This window comes from Acinonyx jubatus, chromosome B3 (genome assembly GCF_027475565.1).
Source record: "Acinonyx jubatus isolate Ajub_Pintada_27869175 chromosome B3, VMU_Ajub_asm_v1.0, whole genome shotgun sequence".
Classification (NCBI taxonomy): domain Eukaryota; kingdom Metazoa; phylum Chordata; class Mammalia; order Carnivora; family Felidae; genus Acinonyx; species Acinonyx jubatus.
Genome location: NC_069386.1, coordinates 1,490,477 through 1,515,703, shown reverse-complemented (window position 1 = coordinate 1,515,703; position 25,227 = coordinate 1,490,477). Strand labels below are relative to the sequence as shown.

At 56.2% G+C, this 25,227-nt stretch overlaps 2 protein-coding genes across 2 annotated transcripts in view; one reads left to right on the top strand and one right to left on the bottom strand.

Moving 5' to 3' along the window:
• Positions 1-25,227, bottom strand: part of FAH (fumarylacetoacetate hydrolase) — a 57,727-nt gene that overhangs the window by 4,440 nt on the left and 28,060 nt on the right. Inside the window, exons 14-15 of the transcript XR_008298908.1 lie at positions 15,923-16,915; positions 2,446-2,624 (exon numbers count right to left, since the gene is read on the bottom strand). The gene's annotated coding sequence lies outside the window, so the exon portion shown is untranslated. The remainder of the gene's footprint in view (positions 1-2,445; positions 2,625-15,922; positions 16,916-25,227) is intronic.
• On the top strand, positions 8,730-22,110 carry CTXND1 (cortexin domain containing 1). The gene is made up of 2 exons (XM_027068274.2): positions 8,730-17,460; positions 18,368-22,110. Exon 2 carries the CDS (start codon positions 18,430-18,432, stop codon positions 18,607-18,609), a length of 180 nt encoding a protein of 59 aa, XP_026924075.1. The 5' UTR covers positions 8,730-17,460; positions 18,368-18,429; the 3' UTR covers positions 18,610-22,110.

The window sequence follows — 25,227 nt, the reverse complement described above, 5'->3', positions numbered from 1 at the left end:
AACTCGTGAACCGGTGTAGAAAACGGACAGAACGTGCAGGTTGCCCCCATCGGGACTCCCAAGGCATCGCTGCAGTGGATTCTCAAGACGTTGGAAAATGCTAAGAGAGAAGCATGAACAGGTTCTCGCAAGAAGTTGGACAATGGAGATAAAATGGACCCATTTCTTTGAAAACACGGCGTACCAGAAGCCGTGGCCCCGAGGTCCAGAGATGGGGGCTCCTGGTTTCGTCTGTCGCCACCCACCCCACCCCCACCGGCCGGGCGTGCCGTCCGTGTGCATGACGCGTCCTCCTCGGGAGCCTGGGGTTGCCTTCAGGTGCGTCGCTGAGTTGCTGGATCAGACGGAATTTGTTTTGTGTTTTGTGGTTGACACCGGGAAAGATGCCATAAACTCCGGGTGAATTCAGGGTGCCGCGTCTTCTCCGCGTGTCGGGGCTGGCGGCGTGGGTGGTTTTCAGGTCCGATGCCTCGTCTGCTTCCCGAGGGGACAAGAGACGTGCCCAAGTATGACTCTCAGGAAGTTAGGACCGCAGCCCTCGCCCGCATGCTGGAGGGAGCCGGGACTGACCCTCGCAGGCCCATCATGGAGGAAAGGCCGCTCAAAGAGAGCTGGGAAGCGGGCCTTTGGGATGAAATTGCTTGTTTACACAGAGAATGTCGCTGCCGGCAGCGAAAATCCACACTGTCATCCGTTTTCTACCAAGGTCCCTGAGTGAGGACAGCTTTCGTATCTCGGACTGGGTGGAGATACATGTAAAAGAGACGTTTCAAACTATATATATGTATGCTTTGTACTCCCGTGCACCTGACCTTCTCCCCCAGCCGGCCCGACCGGCCTATGACCCGCTGCGCGGAGCGTGGCTCACTCAGCCTTGTCCCCTACTGGAATGTTTTCGTCAAGTCGGTATTGCTCTGGAAAGCCAGAAGGCCAAGGGAACACGGGATGTTCTGGCACAGGTGAATCTCCGTTGCACCGTCACGATCACAGAGTTCTGCGTCCTCCGGCGAGGACGCCCCCACACCCCCGTGTGGCCAGGTCGCAGCGCTGGGGGCCCCGGGACAGAAGGGGACTGTGACGTAGAGCAGGGCTCCTCAGACTCTCCAGCTGGCTCCCCCCCTGGGTTTCCAATCTGTCACAGACCCGCACACGGCTTTACTGTGCACGACCCACGCTCAGCACGGACCGTGTGACTCATACCCGGCTCGTCCGTGTCCCGTCCAAGGAGAGAGTCTGGTAGCACCCACTGGATGCCACCGCAATGTCAAATTGCTCTGTAAGTTTCCTGACACTGCCTCTCAAGGTCTGTGCCTGCCCCGGGGCGCCCCAGCCATGTCAAGTGCAGACGTGGAGCACGCCTGTGGAGGAAACAGAGCGCCTGACTGTCCCCCTGGCCGAGGAGACTGTGGGAAGGAGAAAGGGGACAAGGAGAGTGAGGTTGTCAGGTGTCTCCCAGCCTCACGCTAGTCTCGGGGTCTCACCTTACGGGCTTTCAAAACACCCGCTACATGTGAGGGGCTCACGAGTGTTGGCCCAGTGGCTCACTCTTGGGCTAACCCGAGGGAAGTTGTGGGACCCTCAGAGGAGCCCGCCCGGGGCACCATGTGCAGGAGAAATGGCACAGAGGTGACGTGATGGCGAGCCCGAGGCCGTGCCCCTGTGGGCACCCACACATCACTACGTGACGCAAACGTGAGAGGCGCAGAGGCCTGGGGTTGGGAGACAGGGAGCTCATGGTCGGGATCTGGAAACAGGCAAAGGGCCCACCCCCCGGAGGTCGGGGAGGGACCAGGCACGGCCCAGCGGTCACCCCTCCAGGGAGCGGAAGCCGGCATGGCCCCTGGGGACGCTGAGTGGATCTGAGGACTGCCCGCTGCTCGCGCACCCGGCCGTCTGCCTGGGGAGGAGGAGGAGGAGGCCGGAGAGGAGGTGTGGAGGGAGAGCTTGCAGCCTGCAGAGTCAGGCCGTGGGGTCACCCCTGCGGGCCGGGAAATCGGACGCAAATACTAACACGGGAAAGAGACATTTCAAAGCAGAACGACCCCGTCGGCCGTCAGGGTTGACCCAGTCAACGATCAGATCACACGCTGTCCAAAAACCATTTATTTTGCCTAAGACCTTTCCTCTTTTGTTACTTTCTTTACTCAGCTCTAATTGTCGTAGTGCAATCTTACCAGTTTCAGGTGTGCGATGCAACGATTCCACAATTCTGTACCTAAAAACATTAAAAAAATTTACATCTCTTCGATTTACTTGTTCTTAGTAATTACACTGAGATTCCCCATAAAAACTGCAAGAGACCAAAGTCGGCCACCCTCCTAATGGATTACTATTATTTTGAAAACATTTTGTCACGGATAACATCAGCTTATTTGAGTGTAAGCAAACCCGGGCAGCATAAACATTTTAACGCTGATCAATTTAAAAGATAAACAGAAAACTTACTGGGTGGCTCGGTGAAGCATCCGACTTCGGCTCAGGTCGTGATCTCGCGGTTCGTGGGTTCGAGCCCCGCGTCGGGCTCCGTGCGGACGGCTGGGAGCCTGGAGCCTGCGTCGGACTCTGTGTCTCCCTCGCTCTCTGCCCCTCCCCCGCTCACACTTTCTCTCTCAAAAATAAATAACCTTAAAAGGAAAGTTAAAACAAATTAAAAGCATGAAGTGGGAGACGAGGTATCGATAAGTGTCCCGCTGCCCGCACAGCAGATGCCTCTAAAGGGCATTCAACCTGCTGTGGGAAACAGACGTGTGTTTTCGTGTGAAGGTTGCTGGGCTCGTGGTCGTTTTGTGACATTAAGGAAGAAGCTGAAATTTAAAAGTCAGGGGCAACATGTAGGAACCGACGTATTTCACGAGACAGAAGTAAATCTTAAATACATCTGCTGTGTGCACTCAATAAATCTCAATAAACCACGAACCCTATGAATAAACTAGGAAGAACAAACCAGTTAACAGACAGACAAGCAAGGCGGGGGGTGGGGATCCCACTCATTTAAAAATGAGGAATCGACTGGTCATTTCCTTCCGTCCGCTCTGTGTATCCCACTGAAATTACCAGGCGAAAAATAGATTTAAAATGCAGCCTCCGTGGGGCACCGTCGGGATTTCCACAAGATAAGACGCCAGTGGGAGCAGACTGGCTGTCAGTGCCCGAGCGCTCACCCCGGTGTCCAAGGCTGGCCCTACGGGGAGCGGGGTGTCACTGCCCCCAGCGGAGCACGGAAGGCGCAGGGTCGGAGCGCCAGGTGCCCGTGGCAGGGCTGGGGGACGCTGAGAACGTGCAGCGTGAGCGCCGGGCCGGGTCTCACCTGGGGCCACTTGCCTTCGCCACAGGGCCTCACGCACGGACTGCTTTGGAAATGAAGGAGAGCGTCTGTCCTCAGGGCAGAGGCAGGGAGGCCGAGGGGAGAGGGGTACTTGGGGCCACCACAGCAAAGGCGCGTGGACAGGAAGACTACAAAAGTACAGTTTTCTCTCTCTCATTTTTCTTTTTTTTTTTTTTTTTGCCTTCCCTGGAATCGCTTCCCTATTTCCCCACAAGCATCTCTCCATCCTGACCCAGACACCCTCACAAGACCTCAAGAGCTGGGTCCGGAGGAGCGGACAGCAGAGGACCAACAAAGGGGCTATAACCGCCCCCCCACCAAAGGCCACAGGGAGCTGCCCGACCAGGCCGCCTTCCCCGTCCTTCTGTACCGACTGTACCTAGGGACTGGTTTCTGTGTCTTCCCCTGATGGCGGGGTGAGAGGAGGGGAGGGGGCGTTAATCTGCTTTGGCTTCTGGCCCAAACACCCCTGCACTGACTCCCCATCAGTCCCCGTGCACTGGGGACTTTGCCGCCTGGCTGTTAGAGAAGGTGGATCAAACCAGTCGGCTGTGGAAGGACACCAGTCGGCTAGGGAAGCAGGCTCCAGGCTCCCAGCTGTCAGCACAGAGCCCGACGCATTTGGAATAAATGGCCTTTAATTTAAAAAAAAAAAAAAAAAAAAAAGGCCATGAGGGAACAGGAGGAAAAATTAAATCTCAGTGGGGGTACCCAGGAAGACGGATTTTATGAAGTGTTAAAATGCCAGTCCATACAAGAACAAGCTACTCTGACCTAACAACCACGTGAGAAGAGGGGAAAACGTCTGAGATTCAAAGCTCTGTGGACAAAACAGAAGGATAAACGGGGGCCACGAGTAGCGGGAAACCCGGCTGAAACAACGGAGGGACCCTTCAAGGTTAGCGGTGTGGGGAAAAGGACAACCTATAAGAGAAAAACAGGCCTGGCACAGGGAGTCCCAAGACTCAGTGTCTGTGTCATAAGACCAGAAAGGTAGACCCAAGAGGATATTGAAAAGAAAAAAATAGACAAAATTTCTTGGAGCTGAAGAAAGTCTTGACGTTCTAGATCAAGAGGGTTCACCATTGGGGTGCCTGGATGGCTCAGTCGGTTGAGCGTCCGACTTCGGCTCGGGTCATGATCTCGTGGTCCGTGGGTTCGGGCCCTGCGTCGGGCTCTGTGCTGACAGCTGGGAGCCTGGAGCCTGCTTCGGATTCTGTGTCTCCCTCTCTCTCTGTCTGCCCCTCCCTCACTCACGCTCTGTCTCTCTCTCTCTCTCTCTGTCTCTCAAAAATAAATAAGCGTTAAAAAATTTTTAAAAATCTAGCCACGTATTTGTCAGAAGATAATATACCAAGTAGGATTTGTTCCAGGATATAAATTTGGTTCCACGTGAAGATCTATTGAGAGACAAAGGAGAAAAACACGTATATATTTTGGGAAACCCTGGCCATTGTTAGATTCCTAGAACTAACGAAAAGAGCTAAATTTACCGCGTGGGCCACATTGGTGCCGTGTGTCAGGCACTGTGCTAGGAGCTTCATGCACTTTGTTCAATTCTCACAGCGACCCTGTGGGGCCCCGTATCATTATCGTCCCGTTTTCTATGTAAGGTACTAAGTGTATAGTCCCACTTTGTCCTTAACTTGGTGGGAGCTTTTAACCAGAAAGCCGCAGCCAACATCCCAATCGGAGAATCGGAGTCCAACCCCTTGTCCGTGTGGATCTGCACCGGGCCTCCCCCCTGGCAGTCTTGTCTCGTTTCCTACGTGTTTCCTTAATTTCCCAAGGACTGTGCTACTGTGCAGCCCATCGCCGAACAGAGGCCCAGCTCATCGTTGCCACAGACTGAAACACGAGATGAGTTTTCTCCCTCGTGTCCTGGCACCGGAGCTGCCTTCTGCCACCGGAAGGGACTCAAGGACAGACCAGAGTCTAGTGGGAGGTACCCGGGGTGATGACAAGGTGTGCGCTCACCCACCACCAGAACTCAAGGGCTCGGGGCCCGTGGGGGGGACCCCGGATCGGATCACCTGCCTCTCCGAGCTTCGGTCTCCTGATTCTGCCTGCGGGCACCGGATCGGGTGACCGAAGAAGTCTTCGCCTCTGATTCTGTGTCGAGACCGCTGATCCAAAAACCAAGGCTCTGATGACTTCCGCAATCGCGGTGAGTAGCTGTCGGCCAGCAGCCCCCTGCTGCGGGTGAACGTCTCAATTCAGGCTGGGAACATACGAAGCGTGTTCTTTGGAAAAGAGACATCTCTTCCCTAGTTCTCAAGACTGCAGGCTTTTGTCGGTCCGCCCTGCAGACACAGGAAACCAAGCTGTCTAGCTTGAGGAGGGGACTTTCATTAATTTGGGGGACATACTATCAAAACAAAGTGTCCCTTTTTGCCACATGCCGAGTAGACACAGAGACAGGAAACGCGTGCCCTGGGCAGGTTGGTGGAGCCCCCACCCCAGAGAGCTGGAGCACAGTCTTCAGAGTTTTGTGATGAAAGCGGAGACGAAGGCCGACATTTCAAAGGGCCATGTTGGGGGCGCCTGGGTGGCTCAGTCGGTTGAGCATCCGACTTCAGCTCAGGTCACGATCTCGCGGTCCATGGGTTCGAGTCCCGCGTCGGGCTCTGGGCTGATGGCTCGGAGCCTGGAGCCTGCTTCCGATTCTGTGTCTCCCTCTCTCTGACCCTCCCCCGTTCATGCTCTCTGTCTCAAAAAAAAATAAACGTTAAAAAAAAAAATTAAAAAAAATAAATAAATAAAAATAAAAGGGCCATGTCGGTTCTGTGACGCAGGACATCCAGAAAGGTGGAAATTTAGCACCAGCGCTGATGACAGAGCTTGGGAGATGCCGGGAGAGGCTGGCATAGTTGCACGAGGAGCCTGGGAGCCCCAAGAAGGGAAATGGATCCAGTCTCTACCCCCTTTCCCACCAGGATTCCAGTGAGAGAAACCTTCAGCAGTTCATGGTTTTCCTAAATGACGACACGGCCCCTGACATAAAACCACCATGGGGATGAAGGCATTAGGCTTGGGGGCAGGACCAGGAGTCGGGTTATCTTGAGAGACGAATGGTTCCAGTCCCTGGTGCTGTGGCCTCTGGGCCAGTCCCAGGTGGTCATCCTGGAGGTCAGCTTGTGCCCCAGGAACATGGCCCACGTGTGTGGGTGAACCCAGAGACTCCTGGCAGAACTCTGAGGAATGCTGGGAAACTCCCTCGCAGGACCACCTGAGCGGAAGGAGCTGTTACCACGGGGACCAGAGTGGACTCCGCTGTCTACCAGCTTCCCGGTGCTGTGGCCTCCTTTGGCCTCAAGGGGACTCTCCATCTGGAAGGCATGAGCAGACTAGCCCTTTGGTCATAAGCAAGCACCCCGGGGACTTCTTAATCGCAAGAAACATACTCCAAGTAGATGATGCTGGAGCTTGAGCATTCGAGAGGAGTGTTCCCAGGACATGTGTCATTCTGCAGCCCCTGCGTGGCCAGGAGGAACATAAATATACAGGGGAGAAGCCACCAGGCTCCCCCCAGCTCTCAGGACAAGAAAAGGTGCCCCCACCCCGGGGAGCCCCAGGTACACCACGATGCCCATGCAGACCACGGACTTGGCCTTGCCCTGGCCGCTGCACACCAGCCCAACCTGGGCCAAACAGACAACTGTCGACAAACCCCTGTGGTGGTTGTGTCGTTTGGGCTTCTCTACATCTTGGGTGAGTTTTGACCACTCTCGTTCTAGAAAACAGATCATTGACTTTTTTACATGCAGTGGCGAGTTTCACAAAGCGCTGCCTGGTGTCTGTAACCTTCTTATCTGTGCTTAGATCCGTTTCCTGAAGATTCGCATGTGCCCTTTCTCTTTTTTTCCCGGAATAAACTTACCAGACGTGTGTCCAAGTTCGAACTATTTCAGAGATTTCTTCATGGCTTATTTTTAATTCAGCTGGTTTTCTGTTTTGCGAGTTATTCGTTTTTCCTCTTAATTCTACTAATCTCATCTTCTGGATTTTCTCGAGGCTGTTTATATAACTGCCTCAGCGGATGCCTTGTTGCACTGAATCTCATTTTTTTGTTTCATAATAATGAAAGGTACGATCTTTCCCCTGCATGTAGTGAACAGCTCTTGTCCCCCTCACCCTGTACATTTTAATAGGTGCTATGCTCATTAGAATGATTTTCTGAGTATTTTGTAATTGCAGCTTAATTTTTTAGCAAACTCAGTAATTATATATTTTTTAAAATTTTCTTAATGTTTATTTTTTGAGAGAGAGAGAGAGAGAGAGAGAGAGACAGAGTGTGAGCGGGGGAGGGGCAGAGAGAGAGAGGGAGACACAGAATCCGAAGCTCCAGGTTCTAAGCTGTCACCACAGAGCCTGACGTGGGGCTTGAACCCACAAACTGTGAGATCATGACCTGAGCCCAAGTCGGTCGCTTAACTGACTGAGCCACCCAGGCGCCCCTCGGTAATTACCTTTTTAATGTTATTTAAGTCAAATGGCTTGGTGGTTTGTTAGTTTGCTTAATTTTTGGTGGTCAGAAAACAGCCTATAAAAATTCCGCTTAAAAATTTTTTTGTAATATTTATTTATTTTAGAGACAGAGAGCAAGCAGAAGGGCAGAGAGAGAGAGGGAGAATCACAATCTGAGCCGTCAGCACAGCCCCACGCGGGGCTCAATCTCACGAACCGTGAGATCGTGACTGGAGCTGAAAGCAAGAGTCAGGCGCTCAACCGAGTCACCCAGGCGCTCCCCCCAAATTCCACTTTTTAAAACGTACCCACGTTTTTCTTTGTAGCCCTGTATTAAATCAATTTTATAAGTGTTCCGTGGATATTTGAAAATAACATGTATTTTGAAAACGTGCAGTTTGAAAAACGTGTACTCGAAAATAACATGTCGGCCATCAAAATGTCTATTCAGCTTATCAGTCATACTGTTCACACATTTCCTCTCATTCCACCACTGTTATTTTAAATGTTTAAACACATCTGAACGTGTGATTTTCTATCAATATTAAAATAATACTTATTGGCCTGCCCAGATAATATAAAAAATGGCTTGTGCTCTAATTTCCTTCCACTTCCCCCCACTAACTTTCATTGAAATAATATGGAATGCTAGATACAAATTATATTGATAAAGCCTTTAGATTATGTAAGTTTTATTTAAAAAAATTATTTTTGGGGCGCCTGGGTGGTGCAGTCGGTTAAGCGTCCGACTTCAGCCAGGTCACGATCTCGCGGTCCGTGAGTTTAAGCCCCGCGTCGGGCTCTGGGCTGATGGCTCAGAGCCTGGAGCCTGTTTCCGATTCTGTGTCTCCCTCTCTCTCTGCCCCTCCCCTGTTCATGCTCTCTCTCTGTCCCAAAAATAAATAAACGTTGAAAAAAAAAATTTTTTTTTAAATTATTTTTAACATTTGCGTCGCCGTGTATCTGCCTGTATTACAGTTGTCTATGCTGTAGATTATTGCCTTGCTGGTTTTAATCTTCTCTTCCTGGTTTCCTCCCCTTGGATTCTTCACTTTGGCTCCTTTCGTGGTGCAAAAGGTGCATCTTAAAGCCGTTTTGTTTTGCTTGAAGGGCTGGTAGATAACTTGCATTCGCTTGTTTTTCTTTACTTGTGGGATAAGAAAATTTCTCGTTAATTCCCAGGAAGCTTGGAAATATCAGAGGCACCGAGCGGAGCAGAGTGTGGACAGGACCCTGACCTCCTGCCCCAGAGGTCGGGGTTGTCTGGGGCCAGGTGTGGGCTGGAGCCGTGCCGTGGAAGGCACAGACGGGGCCGCCGCGGGGAGGGCCTCAGGGGATGCTGTCGCCCGTGGGGACAAAGCTCAGGCCAGACGGGGACACAGAGTGAGGGACAGATGAACCAGAGCAGCTCTCGCCCAGCACAGCAGACGTCAGGTGGCCCAGACCCCAGATCCGCATTTGCACGCTGAAGCCATGTGCCGAACACGGGTGCTGACAAACAGAGGGGGCCCTGAAGCAAGCTGAATCCAGGCAGGCACAGGTCCGAATGTGGGGGTCCCCCCGAACGTGGGGGGATACCCGAGAGGTGAAACAGACAGCGGGCAGGCTCGGAGCAGACCGGGAGTAACTGAAAGCCTGCAAGGTACGTTCTGTCCTGTGCTCACGGGCGAAGGGAAGACGTGGCCCGGAAAAGGACCCCCAGGACACCCCCATCTTACAGGCAAGGGGACTGGGACTGAATGCGGCAATGTCTTCCGGGGGCTATGCTGGTCAACAGTGAGTCTCCGGAGTCTGAGTTTTCCCGTGACGTCGCACTGCCTCACACAGCATTCTGAAGAAGTGTGGTGCTACCCTTAGCTTTTTGGTGATTTTCAAGGTGTTTTATGTTGGAGAGCGATTGTATTTTATCTTTTATTTTATTTTATCTTATTTTTTAAGTTTATTTATTTATTTTGGGAGAGACAGTGTTGAGCAAGTGGGGGAGGGGGCAGAGAGAGAGGGAGAGAGAGAATCCCACCCAGAGCGGGGCTCGATCGCATGAACCGTGAGATCATGACGTGAGCCGAAATCAAGAGTCAGATGCTTAAGGGACTGAGCCACCCAGGCGCCCCTGGAGAGTGATTTTGTGAGGAAGAGAAGTTCACTAGGGTCACTTCAAAACACAGATCTTTCAGTGGAAAGACATGAATGGCCTTGCCCTGTCCCCTCCCATTGTGTCTTGGGGTCCCGGCCGACGTCCTTGCTCTGGCCTCTCGCTGCCATGGTGCATGGTGGGTCAGCAGGCGGGGAAGAGCTGGGGCTTCTGGAGCCAGGGCCCATGCCTCAGTTTCCCCACCATGGCAGCTCTCCACGTCTTTGTGCGATGTCTTCCCCCCACCCCGCTCCCCAGCTGTATGGCTGCCTCGTCTGACTGCATCGGCGCCCAAGCCGGTATACACGTTCCCCCTCGTTTTGGCTTTCAGTTCCCTTTTAAGGAAGCTTATTTTTCTGACAGCCTGCTCGTGAGTCACCCCTCGTCCAGTAGCCAGACATCGTGTTCTTGTGTGCCCTTGGTTGGTTGGTTTCCGGTTCGTCAATCATGGGGAAAGAAGGCAAAAACAGCCTTATGCCTTTTAGAGACCGGATGTCAGAATCAAAAGGATTGTGACTTCCTCTTGCCTGTGCACAAAATTGCTGCAAGCCTGGGTGTTTTGGAACCACATAATTGCAGGCTGCTCCAGTCCTGGAGGTCAGAAGTCCAAAATGAGTCTGGGGCAGGGGGCAGGAATTGAGGCTGGTTCTTTCCGGTGGCTTCTGGGAGAGCCCATTCTTGGCCCCATCGCCCCCTCTCTGCTTCCACGGCCACGTTTCCTTCCCCGCTACAGTCAAGAGCTGCCCCTGCGTCGCTCTCGCAAGGACAACTGTGATTCCGTGTGGCCCGGAAAACCCGGGAGAATCCCCCCATCTCGAGACCCTTAACTCAATCACATCTGCAAAGTTTGTTTTGCTACTTAAGGTGACATTTGCAGGTCCCAAAGATTCGCTATGGATTTCTTGCGGGGCCGTTACTCAGCCTCCTGCAGCCCACTCTCTGGCCTCCAAAGATTCCAGTCCATCCTCTATGTGTTCACCCCATTCCAACCCATTACACCATCAACCCGAACCCAAAATCTTTTCTCGACTGTCTAAGTTAGGTGTTGGTGATATTCTGCATATGATCTATCCTGGGGCAAATCCCTTTCTACCTGTGGGGACCCGGAAAATGAGTTATCCGGTCCAACAATACACTGGTGGGACAGGCACAGGATAACAGTTACACACATTTCCATTTCAAAAGAGAAAACGAATTAAAGAAAGGAGTCACTGTCCGGAGCCGTTTTAAAACTCCACCAGGAAAGCCATTCGTTTTCAGGGCCTGGGAATAATCTGTAGCCCTCTGGGCCCAGGCCCTTGCCCTAAGGATCATCCTTCTGTGTTCCTGAAGGGTGGGACACGTTGATGGCAACTCTCCCTACCAGCCTGGGTTCTGCTTGTAGAAGTTTGAGAGCCCAGCAGCCACCTTTCATGCAATCTCTTCTCTGTCCTTTTCGGCCCACGCTGGTAGCGTTTCTACTGGTATAATAGCCTCAAAGCCTGTGTGTATTGCCCATGTGTGTCACAGGGCTTCTCCCTACTCCACGGGACAGTCTTCCAAAGGTCTTTTCTGGAGGATGTCATTTCTGTTCCTGGCTTCTGCTGAGATGGCCGGGGGAATCCCAGAGCCACCCAGCTAATCTGTACGGCACTGGCAGAAGGCGGTCCGGTCCCACCCCCGGCGCCTCCCGTCCAGCACACGCTTTCCTGACAGCGAATGTCCTGATGGTAGCATCTTCTGCAATCTGGATGGGCGGAGGGCCCTTGAGGGCACGGGTGTCGTAAGCTCCCGGGGACGCCCAGCTCTCTGCACGCACGGGAGGGAGCAGCTGCAGTAACCCCAGGGCTGGCTGGTAAGAAACCGTAGATGTGAGCTGCCGGGAGCAAGCCACGCGGAGGCTGGGAGCTGAGCTCGCTGCATGAAGGGAACCCCAGATCCAAGGGACACCAGCCGCAGCAGCATCTATCATAGAATGACACAGCAGAACCGTGCGAGGGCTCATCAAGGCACGGCGCGGTGACGAGGCATGCTCTTGGCAGACGTGTTCTCTTGCCTTTTATCCAAAACACCGCTGCTTCATTCTGCCTCCTTGTTCTGGAAGGTTCCTTAGAGATTAGAGAGGTTTCAATATTGGAAGGCCTTGCTGACGATGCGGAATCTGCTTGGGATTCTCTCGCTTTGGCTCTGTCCCTCCCCGCTTTCGCGCACTCTGTTTCTAAGTGAACAGATGAATACCGGGAGACAAGTCGTAACCACAATATCGCATGGATCCTATCCCCTCCACGCCTCTCGTCCATCTGGAAGATGTCACCGTCTTAATCATCTCTGAACACGCACCCATCCCTCCCTCTGACCAGCCTGCTAATCCCCCTGACAGAGGAGGGAGGCCACCAAGTAGAGGCACGCAGGACGATGTGATTAGTGTGAGGTTAAGACACCGGATGACTGCTCTGTCCTGAGCACACGCCGTGCATGTAACCCGTCTGCCATCTGGGGACCTGACCCTGACTCGGCTTTCCCAATGGCTCTTTCCCGGTGGCTCTTTCCCAATGGCTCTTCTATTTACAGAAGCGGCTGGTGCTGGCACGTGAGCAGCTCCCATCCGCGTATCTGTGTGAGCTCCCCGAGTCCGCACGGCCCGCTGTTTCTCCCCACAACAATAAGTGGCTGTTCCAGTCACCCCGTCCTCCTACTATCAGTGTCTGTGGGACCACAGCCAGACACTGGTCCTCATCTTCCGGACATCTACCAACCCCCCACAGGGTATGGGCCTGGCCCGGCCCCAGGCCACCCGTGCCCCCCCAGTCAGACTTGGACCGTTCCCCGGGGAACTCATACGTGGCCACGGACCGAATTGTGCCCCCCGCCCCCAAATTCATTTGTTGGAGTCCTGGCACCCAGTGCGATGAGAGAGGGCTTTCAGGAAGTCAGATGAGTTCGTAAAGGTCAGGGTCCTACTCTGATAAGACAGTGGCCTTACACAGAGAAGAGAGAGCGGTCTCCTTCTCTGCGCACACACACTGAGGCAGGGCCGCCGTGACAAGGTGACCATCTACAAACCAGGAAGAAACAAACCCGCCAGATCCTCCCCCGGGACTTCCAGCCTCCAGAACTGGGAGAAGCTGGCATTCTGTTGCTCGCGTCCCCCCCAGCAGACGAAGACACACACGGGCGCAGAGACGAAGAAACCCACCGGCTCAGATGGCGAGGCCTGAGTGTTTCACCCCAGGCCCGGGCTGGGACACGAATGTACACGCGAATTGCAGATCTGTGTACCCTTGTTGCTAGTTTTCCCTAAAGCCCCGACTGAGATACTTACTTCCAGGTTCTATATTTGGACCGTGGCATTTGGGCAGGACTCGCCTCCATTTGGAGCCACTAGCCCGCCATCCCAAGACCGCGCGCTGGGCTAAGTGTGCCGGGAAGCCCAGAGCCATTTCCCTGGAGGCTCATTCCCACCCAGAATCTCTGACTCTGAAGCCGGTTCACCTCCCGCCTCCCCAAGAAGGTGGCAGATGGACCCCTTGGCTGGTGCAGGCTCCGTGCTCAAGGACAACTCCGTGATGCTGGGGACCCCTGAGCGGGCCTCCGGGGGGGCCGGCTCCTCAGCTCCCATAGCACGGCTGAGCTCTGTGTTCCACTCTCTCCTGGGTGTCGTGTCCTCTCTCTGAAATGGAGCCGGAGGGAACGCGCCTGCCCGGTAATTAAGGTTAATGAGCACACTCCATCTGGAGGGCGGAAAGGCGAATCTGTTTTTCTGAGTGCACATCCTTGGCGTTCATTCCAGCCAGAAGGATCCAGAAAACACAGATAATCTGGGGCATGCTGCAAGGTTCTAGAGCCCCTTGTCCCGGCCCCAGACAAGACAGAGGTGGTCCAAAGGCAGCCTCTCCGAAGTCTGACCTCTACAACCTATGCAGGGTGTCTGATGAGAACTTACGGCAGATCCTGGGCCTGGGATCGCAGAGTCTGTGTCTGAGGCCGGACCGAGTGCTGTTGTGAGCGTCCGGCACATCCCTCCTTCCCTGAGAGCCCCCCAGAGCCCATGGCACAGGCCTGGCCGGGCCAGAAAGGCGGGCTGGCTCCAAGTTCAGCTCTCACTGCTCTGAGACTCCGAGAGAACTCCTGCTCCCCATATTCCAGTCTCTTTGCGTGTGAGATAGATGTGTTTTCAGGGTACGGTTCAAGGAACTCTAGGATTTCTGTGGATGCGTGGAAAGGAAGAGGCACACCACCCTCAAGGTAGTGTTTCTGCAGGGTAGCTGGATTGCTTCTGTGGATTAGCGGTTGCAGGAGACGGGTGTACTTCTGGGGGGAAAAGACAAAGCAAATATGCTCAGGTAATAGGGTACAGATTCTGCATGATGGGATGTAGGCACTAATTACAACATCGTTTGCACTTGTCTTAAACCTCCAGAACAATTAAAGCAGGAGTGGGTCTTGGCCTAGCCGTGAGCAGGGCACCAACCTCCCGCCCCCGACACGTGCGTGCATCCATATCGACCTTCAAAGGTTCTTTTTACTTCCCACGAACTATGTCATATTTGAAGGACTGGTCCTCCACTCTTTCACTTGGCAAAATTTCTTGGCCCTCGTTTGTGTGTGTGTGTGTGTGTGCACGTGCTCCTTTTCAACGGCCTCGGAGTATCTGGCGACACAGATTCAGACCGTGACGGCGGTGACCACTGCAATACTGACGTTCGCTTTGTTGTCCCTTTTTTACCGTCCCCACAATGCTGCAACAATGACCATCTTTCGAAATCCTGGCGCAAAGGAGCAGGAGAACTCTGACCAGGCACAGGCGTCCTCCCCGCCAGGCCGGGGCTCCCGCGGAATCACGAGTGGCCGTCAGCTAACCACCAGCGCCGTCAGGTTTCCCTGCCCTCGCAGAGATTCAAACATCAGTGGCTGGATAATTCTGAGCAGTTCACCTCACACGCTACTCACCTGTCTCAAGGCCCTGAAGACGAAATCTAGAATTCAAGGCATGCCAACAAGAAACAGCCCAGGGAAACTCCAGCCTCTCGATCTAGAACCCTGGAGCACCAGACCGCAGAAGTGTTGTCAAAGCAGACGTGGTCACTAGCCTGGTTAACGAGACGTGGACCCCAGCTGGGTGAGCTCAGCTCCATATTGGATTAGCTCACCTGCCTAAAGTCTAGCTGCTTCCCAGAGAAAGCGGTAAGCCTCCTGTACCCGAGGGTAATGCCATCTGGAGCCACGACAATTGTTCTATCAGTGCTTGGCATCCCAGTGAAATTTCCATCATAGATGTATCAAGACATCAACAGAGGCGCCTGGGTGGTTCAGTCTTAAGGTTAAGCAGCCGACTCCTGATTTCGGCTCAGGTTGTAATCTCACACTTTCTGAGTTCGAGCCCCGCATGGGGCTCTGTGCTCACAGCACAGAGCCTGCTTCGGATCCTTTGTCTTTCCGCCCCTCCCACGTTCTCTCTCTCTCAAAACTGAATAAATGTTAAAAACAATTAAAAAGAGAAAAAGAAACTGAACCAAAAGAAAGAAAAAACTGTACAAGCAAACCCACGGATGACCCAGACATTAGAGTTATCAGATGTGGTCTTTAAAAAATAGTGATGAGTTGTGTTCAAGATAGTAGCTAACAAGGTGGAAAATCCCACTGGAGAGCTGGAACATTTTTCTAAAGGTTCACATGGAAATTATACAACTGAAAAGTATGGCTTAAATGAACATTTGAATAGATAGATCTAGCAGCTAATTGGATATAGCAGGAGAGATTAGCAGACCGGAAGCTGGTTCAGTAGAAAGCGTTCAGACAACAGCATAAAAAGAAAAACAAACACAGAAATAAAGTGTAACAGACAAAGTGACATAACGAAAAGGCCTATGTGTACTTGGAGAGCCGGAAAGGGGAAAGAGAGAACAGGACAGATGAGTGTTTGAAGAGGGGAATACAGAGAAAAGCATGCCCAGATCATCCACAGGGAACCAAAGACAGAGGAAAGATCTTTAAGGCAGTCAGAGACACAGGCACATTACCTTCAAAGAAGCCAACAGTTAGGACCGAAGGGAGTATTGTCCCCACGAGCCCTTCCTTCCTGAGAGTCGCACTGGAGAACATCTGTGCTGATGGGCAACCCCAGCCGCAGGCCCAGGTGAGCACTAAATGTGTCGAACCGGAAAACGCAGATTAAAAAACAGTATGGAAGGGTGAGATAACAGAACCGGCTACAACGTAAAGAACAGGGAAAGAGGGTGGAAATTGGGATGAGCTCCCCAATTCCTTCACCTGTAATGACTGGGAATGAAAGGACATCGAACGTTGACAGTTCAGTTACAGAAACGTAAGCACAGCCAAGAACAGAGAAACAACCAAGGGCTAATACTAGTCGCGAAAATCGGGCGGAGGAAGACAACGGAGACACAGGAGTAGGACTCAGGGATAAAGGAAAAGTCACAAATAGGAAATAAAAATCAGACGAACAAATAAAATATTAATCTCAACTCTGTGCTTCCACGGTCAAGAGAGAGACCAAAAATCCGAGAGAAAAACGGGTAAGAGGTAACAACAGACTAGAATAGCAGCGATCCGGCGATTCGGCTCTGGATCTACGCACCTCAAGGCATCGAAGCGGGGCCCCCAGGAGACACCCGCGCGCACAGATTCGCGGCAGCATCGTCCGCAACGGTCAAGGGCTGGAAGCAGCCCACCTACCCATCCGTGGAGGAACGGAGCGGAATATTACCCGGCTTAGCAAGGAAGGAAGGCCCGACGGCTGCCACAGCACAGATGAGCCTGGTGGACACGATGCCGACTGAAGTGAGCCACCAGAAAGGGACAGAGGCTGCAGCATCCACTCCCGTGAGGTCCCGAGAGGAGCCAAGTGCACGGAGACAGAAAGGAGGTGGTGGGTGCCGGGGGCCGGCTGTTTAATGGCGACCGAGTTTCAGTTTTGCAGGATGAAGACTTCAGGAGGCGGACGGACGGTGGGGCTGGTGGGTGGCCCAACGCTGCCAGTGTCCTTAGTGCCCCTGAAATGCACACCGTGGAAAATCTTACGTGACGTACACTTTACGAGAAATTGTAAAACGCTGTAATTTTTATTTTATTTATTAATAAATGCTTCACGCCCAGCACGGAGCCCAATGTGGGCTTGAACTCATGACCCCGGGATCGAGACCTGAGCTGAGATTGAGAGTCACAGGCTTAACCGACGGAGCCGCCCAGGCGCCCCTGAAACGCTATAGCTTTTGAAAGAAAGAAGGAGATTGAAAAAGCAGCACTAGAATAAAGCGTTCGGCCCCGGCACCGTGCCCGGTGAAGAGCCACCGGGTCAGCCCTTCCTGCCAGACCAGGTGGTGCCGGGGCCGCGTGTCCCAGGAGGTGACGGGCTCTCGTCCTCTTCTGTTGCAGCTGCCGCCTGCACAGGTGCCTCCTCCTGAGTGAAAGGCCACCGCTGTCACTGGCTCCCCGCGGTCACGTCCGGCCACCCACCCCCCGCCCTCCCAGAGCAGCCTGACCCAGAGTGCGGGCCACCCGGCAGCCCTTCTGACGTGGTGACCGCTCCGACCGGCAGGTCAGTGCCCTCTGGGGACGGGGGGAATCTGAGCGAGGGGGAAGAACGGTCACCGGCAGTGATGGATATGCCGGGACCCGCCGGCCGGAGGTTCACCTCCGTGTGGTCCTGAAGTCCGGAGGGACGGGGGGAGACTGGTCCCCACTCTGCCTCCCGCCAGCGGAGGGAGAGGTCTGCGGAGGCCACGTGTGCGGGGACAGCAGCCCTGCCCCGGGGAGACCCCCTTCGTCAGAGCACGGCCCCCCCCCGCCCCGGGGGCCAGGGACCACGGAGCGCATCCCCACCTGGGACACGGCCTGACCGCGCTGGCCTCGTCACCGCCCGCAGCAGGGAGGTGAAGGCGTGCGGGACAGACATTCCCCGCAAGGCGGGTCCCTGTGATCTCCCAACCGGGTCTTCTGACGACCCCTGTGGCTTCCGCCCCTGTCCCTCGGTGGGGGGAGGGCGCAGACCCTCCGTGGGACCCCGTCCGGCGCAGGGGCTGCTGTGCGGTCCGTCCATACGTTCCGTTCAACATTCCGCTGCCAAACGGCTTCTGCTGCTGCAGCGAACGCACTCGTGACCTCGTTCCTGCACCGCTCTGAGCACCCCGGGTCGGCGCCGGGCAGACCAAGAGGCATCATGATATCGCCCTCCCCGGGGCCGGGCGGCAGGGACAAGTGCGGGAGCTCCGTCCTCGGTCACCTGTCCCCGCTGCCCGGGCGGCACAGGCCCCGCCACAGACCGCGGTCGCCCACGAGGTTGGCCTTTGGGTCCCGGGGAGGATGCGTGTGTCCCGGGCCCCTCACGCCCTCAGGAGGGGCCGGGCGGCGAGGGGTCGCTCCAGGGGCATGACCCCACCCCCACCCCCCGCCCCCCGCCAGGCCGGGCTGTGGCCCTGCCTCCCCACGGCCCCGGCTCCCCGCAGGCGTGGAAAATGGTACCCGTCGACCCTGGGCTGGAGGAGGAGCCCGCAGCCGCAGCCCCGACATGGAGGAGCCCACGCCCGAGCCCGTCTTCGTGGACGTGGACAAAGGGCTGACCCTGGCCTGCTTCGTCTTCCTCTGCCTCTTCCTCGTGGTCATGATCATTCGCTGCGCCAAGGTCATCATGGACCCGTACAGCGCTATCCCCACGTCCACCTGGGAGGAGCAGCACCTGGATGACTGAGGCGCGGCCGGGGGACCCCGAGTCCCCCGGCCGCCCCGTGTCCCCCGGCCGCCCGAGTCCCCCGGCCACTCCCGAGTCCCCCGGCTGCCCTGTGTCCCCTGGCCACCCCATGTCCCCCCACTGTCCGCCTGCAAACCCATGGAGCTGGGATGTAGGCGGTTCGCTGCTCCCTCTGGAGCCCCAGAGGGAAGTGAGTGGGGTGCCAAGGGGGTCTCGAGGGTGGCCCAGCCTGGACATGCCAACGGCACGGGCCCCGGAGGCCCGCGGAGGCCGTCCCTCGCGGGGACTCACTGTGGGATGACAGGGTGGCCCCCGTCCCTGGCTCTTGCGCACCTTCTGGGAGGGGATCCAGGGCAGACACGCACCATCACGCAACAGAGCCCTCGCTGTGGGGACACCGTCTGCCCTTAACATGCAAAGCAGCACTCGCGCCAGCCCCCTGACCCCGAGTCCGGCCCGGAGGCCGGTGGGTGTGCAGGTGGAGGCCGGTGTTCTCACAAGGCACAGGGCTGCTTCCGGGCAGTATTTTTTTTTTTTTTTTTTTTTTTTAACTAAAACGCAGAGGGGTCTATTTTTCCTGTCATAAAAGAAATGGGCATCTTGGGAGCTTGGGAAAATACAGAAAAATAGAAGGAAAGGGGAAAATAACACCTATAATCCCACCTCCCCAAAGCCACCATTTTGGTATATTTCTCCCAGGCTCTTTTTACACGTCTTTTTAAATAGCCCAATTCACACGTACGCACGACGTTGTGCCGCCTCCTCCCGTCCCATCAGCCTCCCCTCGGCCGTCACCCACATCTGTGACCATGGAGCCCGCAATGCTGGTCCCGAATCCCGGCCCCCTTCCTTCCTCGCTACAGGACCCCAAACAGCTCGGTCAGCCTCTCTGAGCCCCAATTCCCTCACCTGTGACACGAGGGAGTGACGTCTACCTCACAAGGTTGTCGTGAGGACGGAATGAAGGAGCACTCCTTGACTCCCCCACCCCGGGGAGAAGCCAGGGGCCTGAGCCGGGAGCGCGTGGGCTCTGGGGCCCCCTCCCCGCAGAGCCTGGGACCCTGGAAGCTCCTCAACCTCCCGGGGCCGCTTCCAAAGCCAAATATCCCGGCCAGGACCCCTGGTCAAAGGGACACTCACAGCAACCTCTTCCAGCACCTGACCTCAAGGGATATGCTGTCTACTGATTTACACAACTGTCATTGTCATATGTTTAAGCACACACGGTATGCAGTTAGGCTGGACTGCCTGAAGCCCCTTCCTCCGAGGCATCTATGCCGTCCCTGCAAGGGGTGGCCGGCCACCCCCGAGGGACAGACCTGCACCTGTGGGGAAACCCAATGCTCCCTTCCCCTCACCGGCATCTCCGCTCCGGGCCCCCCTGCAACCCAGGCCACCTGGGCAACAGGTTTCCAAAGCACCGTCACCACCAGGTGACCCCGAAAATGAACAAGACCACGGCTGTTCAGGCACGTACTGGGGCCTGTCCGGCTGTCCTCCCCCCACACATGCGCGCACACGCCAGGTGGGACGCACAAAGGGACAGCTGGGAGAGGCAGCGAGCCCAGATGCGCTGGAGGCTCTGAGAGAAGGATCTAGAGCAAGGACCTTGTGCACTGCCCCAGGCCCAGCAGCAGCCTTCACTGTGCGGCCTGCCTCAGAGACACGCACTTCTGTGAAAAGCGCATCAGCAGGGATTTGCAGCGTGAATGAGCGCCGTCTCCCCGTCAGTTAATAGCAAGCCCCAGGAGCAAGGAAAGTTCTGGAAGGCCTTGGCTGGAGGTACTTCAGAATCCTCAAGAGTGACGATCAGGCGCCCTAGGGCCGTGCCACCCGAACTGTGGTGAGAGACAGAGTGCATCTCCAGAGGTGAGGAGCATGCTGGGAATCCAGAACCCGGGCCCCACCCCGGACCTGCGGGGCCAGCGTCCCTGGGGGGTGGCGCCCAGGAACCTGTGGGCGAGACCCGCTGAGTGCCGGCCGGGCACACGGGAGTTAGAGAAGCACAGCCCCCGGGATCCCTGGCCCCACGTCCCTCTTTTCCACACTTAACATCTGTGGGTGTTTCCCACCGTCTCTCTGGACTGGTTTGTTGTTGTTGTCGTTGTTTGGTTTTGGTGGCAAGAGGGAAGAATATTTCAGAAAAGATGAAAAATAAAAAACTCACGCCCCATCCAAGCCTCCCATCAAACAGCGATTTTCATTGTGTGTCCATACGCCCCCTTCTGACCCTTGCCCGAATGCCAAGATATACTCCTTAGAAATGTCATCAGTTACATACTCTAAAACCCTACTCTCTCCTAACATTACCTCTGGAGCCCGCTGCCACGGCCTTCCCCGTTACCCTCTCGGTGGCCGTGGATGAACCGTCTGGTGCATTGTCCACATTCCCCTTAGGAAGCACTTGGATCGCTTTCATTTTCCCCGTTCTGCACGTGCCAGGAGACGCAGGTGACGAAGGCCGAGAGCTCGCTCAGGACAGCGGGGAATAAACATTCAAACTACACCCCCTCCACCTAAGAAAGCCGTCGGCCAGGGACGCCTGTCTAAGCCTTTGGCCCCGTTAAGGGGAACTCCAGGCATCTGCTGCTACTCCCTGATGCTAAGGGAGGAGGCGGCGGGTCTTCTGCGATCAGATCCTCTGAGCCAGTTCCTGGCTAGTTGAGGTGAGCTCTGGGGTTGTGGATGGAGAGAGAAACCGCCCCGCAAAAGAAATGAGCAGCGTTTTTGAAGACTGGAAGCTGGCAGAGAGGGAATGGAAGCAGAAAGAGAGAGAGGCCTGTGGGGTTGGCCACAGCTCGAGGCTTAAGGGAAACTGGGACCAGACAGAAACTCCCCACCGCACAGAAGGGGAGAGGGGCTCTGCTACAATCCCTCCCCGTTACGCCAAACCCTCGGTAAAGTCTGACACACAACCCCTCTCGCGTGGTGTCTGGGGCCATCGGCATGGTGGGCGGTGCGACAGAGTGCAGGTGGGGTAACAAAAATGGGCAGAAGCGGGACACCAGGACGGCAGTCAGCGGGGGAAACACGGCCCCTGAGGACGCACAGACGGGCCGACCTGAGCAACGGGCCACGAGCTTCACCAGCTCGCAGCATCATATTCCACCGTCTCTGTTCGGTCTTTTCCAACTAGTCACTCGCGTCTCCGTGGTTTTATTGAATCGAAAGACGCGGGTCTCCCTCGCCCAAACATCATCCCAGACCTCCAGGTCAACCCAACCTTAAAGGGGCCCGTCCTGCTTCCAACACCAGCCGGAGAGGACTGCCAAGCCGGTGTGGTTTCCTGCACCGCGGTCTCGCCGCTGAGGACCGGTCCTGTGGACTGGTCCTGTGATGGGTGACAACCTGCGGGGCCCCCTGGCCCATGGCCCGGCCTGCGGACGGGTGCCCCAGCTGAGCTCCCTGGGCACACACAGGTCATCTGCATCCAGGGGGACCCACGGCCTCAGCTCTGCCGGCCTTCCCCCTGCGTGTCACTCCTGGACGGTCACCAGCTAAGGCTCTCCCTCCCTCCCGCAGGGTTTCTGTCCGGGCCCTGAATCAGTCAGCGTCCCAGCAGGAAGCAGAGGGCACAGCCAAAGTGTTTATGCTTCGAGGGCTTAACGAAAGACTATTCAGAGGTCAGGCAGGGCTGAGGGAAGCGACACCGGATAGAAAAGCACCACACAGGCCACGGGGGGAAGCCGTGGCCAGCTTGGCCTGACGTGGCAAGGAGAAGGAATGTTCTCAGAACCCGGCAGGAGCCGTGGCCGCAGGGAGACGGTTAAGACTTGTGCCCGAACTGCAGCCCAGCAGGAAGAGCGTGGAGGGAAACACATACCTTGACCTCGACACTCCCCCGTCCAGCGTCTCCTCTGGACCTTCCGTCAGCCAAAAACAACAGACCCTAACGGTCTGGGAGCCCTGGGTGAAGCGGTTCGTGTATGTTAGCGTTCTGGAGCAAACGAAACGTAACGAGTACAACCCACCCCTATTACATTCAGCATCCGTTCATGAACTCTGCTTGGATGGGGAAAAATTATATGCCCTCCACGTAGGGGAACGAAGGTCCATCTGCCGCCATATTGTCTGGGCGAGGGGAGGGGCGATACCGACCTGGGCCCACTGCCCACCCGGACCGTACCCGCCTCTAGGTGAGTAAACGAAACGGTTCCTATGACGCACAGCTGCTACGGCCCTCCCCTCCAGGCCTGGGGCTTGAAGCGTGGTGTCATTTCCCAGCACCTTCTCCACGTCCCCTCACCTCCTGCGTTCCCTTGGCTCTCGGGAGTATTCTATCGGGTGGAATCTCCCAAACCTTCATCTGTGGAGGATCCAGACTCCTGGTGCCCGGTCTTCTTTGGGCCGTCAACTTCTACAGGCCCACAGGGAACGTGAAGGGGTCTGAAGGCCTCCCGTGGAGGCGTGTTTGGAAGCTCGGAGCACGCTAGGGCAACACCGCCCCGACCCTGGTCTCGGGACAGAGAACGTCAGCGTCGCTGGGGAGTCTGTTAGGATCTGAGTTCATGCCCCACCTCAGACCTGCAGAAGTGGGGGGCACGGGACGCTTGCCCCGGCTTGTGTGGAGGGAACCCCGCTTCCCACGGCTCCTGGGATGGGCCCCCCCGGTGGCACGGTGAGCCCCTTCTCTGCCCCCGCATTCAACACGAGGCAGCCCGAATGGCCACAGGAGGATCTCAGTTTCTAGCCTGACAGACCCACACCCGTGTACCCCCGGGGGAAGCACTTCCTCTCCCTCGCGAAGAGTTGTGTTTTGTTTTTAATGTTTATTTTTGAGAGAGAGAGTGTGAGCAGGGAGGGGCAGAGAGAGAGGGAGACACAGAACCTGAAGCAGGCTCCAGGCTCCGAGCCGTCAGCACAGAGCCCGACGCGGGGCTGGAACCCACAGACCGTGAGATCATGACCTGAGCCGAAGTCGGACGTTTAACTGACTGAGCCCGCAGGCACCCCAGCCTCCCAAAGAATTTCCAAAGCCACCAGGTCCGAGGAGACAAGGGCGAGAAGCAGAAATTCCGTACGTGGGTCGTTAGGGCTAATAGCGGGAGGATTCACTTCTGTCTCCATCCCTTGGCTCCGGGACCTTCCAGGCAGGGGGAGATGGTGCCCCTGTCTGCCCCAGACACCCCTGAACCATCGGGTCTCCTGCCGTGCTGGGTCCTCAAGGCACCACCGCCCGACCCCTCCCAGTCCGCGGAACCCAGCATCAGTGAAGTCCGGGGGGGCTCCTGCCTTCAGGCTCCTTTCTCCGCAGTATTGCAGGGACACTCCAGGCATCCCCTTGCGTACTCCCAGCATTCACCGAGGGCGGCTTCATTTAGGGACTATTTGCAGAAGTGTAGACGAGTTTAAGAGAACCAGCAGGGATGGTGAGTCAGCCAGGACTGGGGACAGTGAGAAGCCATTGTCACCGCTTGCCTGGGGAGGGACAGTGGCCCCGGAATCCAGCAAGGGCGGTGGCCACGCTCTCTTTGGGAGCCATGAGCCACGGTGGAGGGATACAGGGGGACAAAGGCCCCCAAAACCATGGCCCGGAAGGGAGGGGTGCGCAGAACAAATACCCCGACCTCTTTCGCCCTCTGCACTTTCTCCTCTGCTGCCCCCCGCCAGCCAGGAGCCGCAGGACGGGAGCCTGGGTGATGTCATCCACAGGGGTGGCCTCCCGGGACGAGACAGGGCAGGGAAGGCTGGAGAGGAGGACGGGGCGGAAACTGCATCGGGCCCTCGGTGTTTTCCCTGCAGCAGATCTCAGGCACAGCCCCGCTCGTGCACCAAAACCAGCTTTCTGACTTCGAGTGTTCGGGAAAGAGGCCGGGAGCAGCAGTCCTCAATGCCCCCTGGGCTGCTTCTGTGCCCCCTGGGGCCCCTCCCCACTCCGCCCGGTTGCCCCGGACACAGGGGCCTTGCCTCGTCCTGGGAATCCCCTCCTCCAGGAAGAGGTGCGTCTTCTGGTCTGACACACCGTCAAGGGGGTCCACTGAGCTGACAGCCCTTCGGCCTGACCACACACAGAAGCAGCCGGCCGGCACCCCCGCACAGCCCTGAGCCCACGAGGCGCGGAGAGGTGGGGCTTCACCCCAGAAGCGGACGGGGACTCGGAACAGCGGCCCCAGGCGGAGAGACTGGACACCCAGGAGGCGGGAGCTGGAACGGACGTCCTGTGAGCACACCCTTCCTCCTCGCGGATGGCCAGGTGAGGCGCTGCTATGACCCAGAAGGCCTTGCAGCCGGGCTCCCAGACGTGACAACGGGGCACTTTGCAGGGACAGCGCCCCCCACACTTATGAGCAGCTCCCGTGTGACAGCGGTTTGGACACAGGGGTGAGGCACAGCCCTGCCCCGGAGAAGCCCCCTGCCCTGGGTCAAGGCCAGAGTTCCAACCTCTGCGCCGTAATTCCCCTGGAGGCTGGAAGCTCTGGAGCCGGGTCTCAGCTCCGCCGCCCAGCTGGAGGTGCGAGAGGGACACGTGTCTTCATTCCCACAGAAAATACCAGAGACAACGTGGGGCCCAGAGAGGGGGGCGAGGGGGCCCTTCCTTGGGACTCGTGCTTCCGGGGGCCAGCGTATTACAAACGGCCACGCACAGATCCCCGTAAGGGGTCACGGGGGCCCCTCTGT

Coding starts and splice junctions, on each gene's coding strand:
- CTXND1 (XM_027068274.2), top strand. CDS start 18,430: ATGGAGGAGCCCACGCCCGAGCCCGTCTTCGTGGACGTGGACAAAGGG.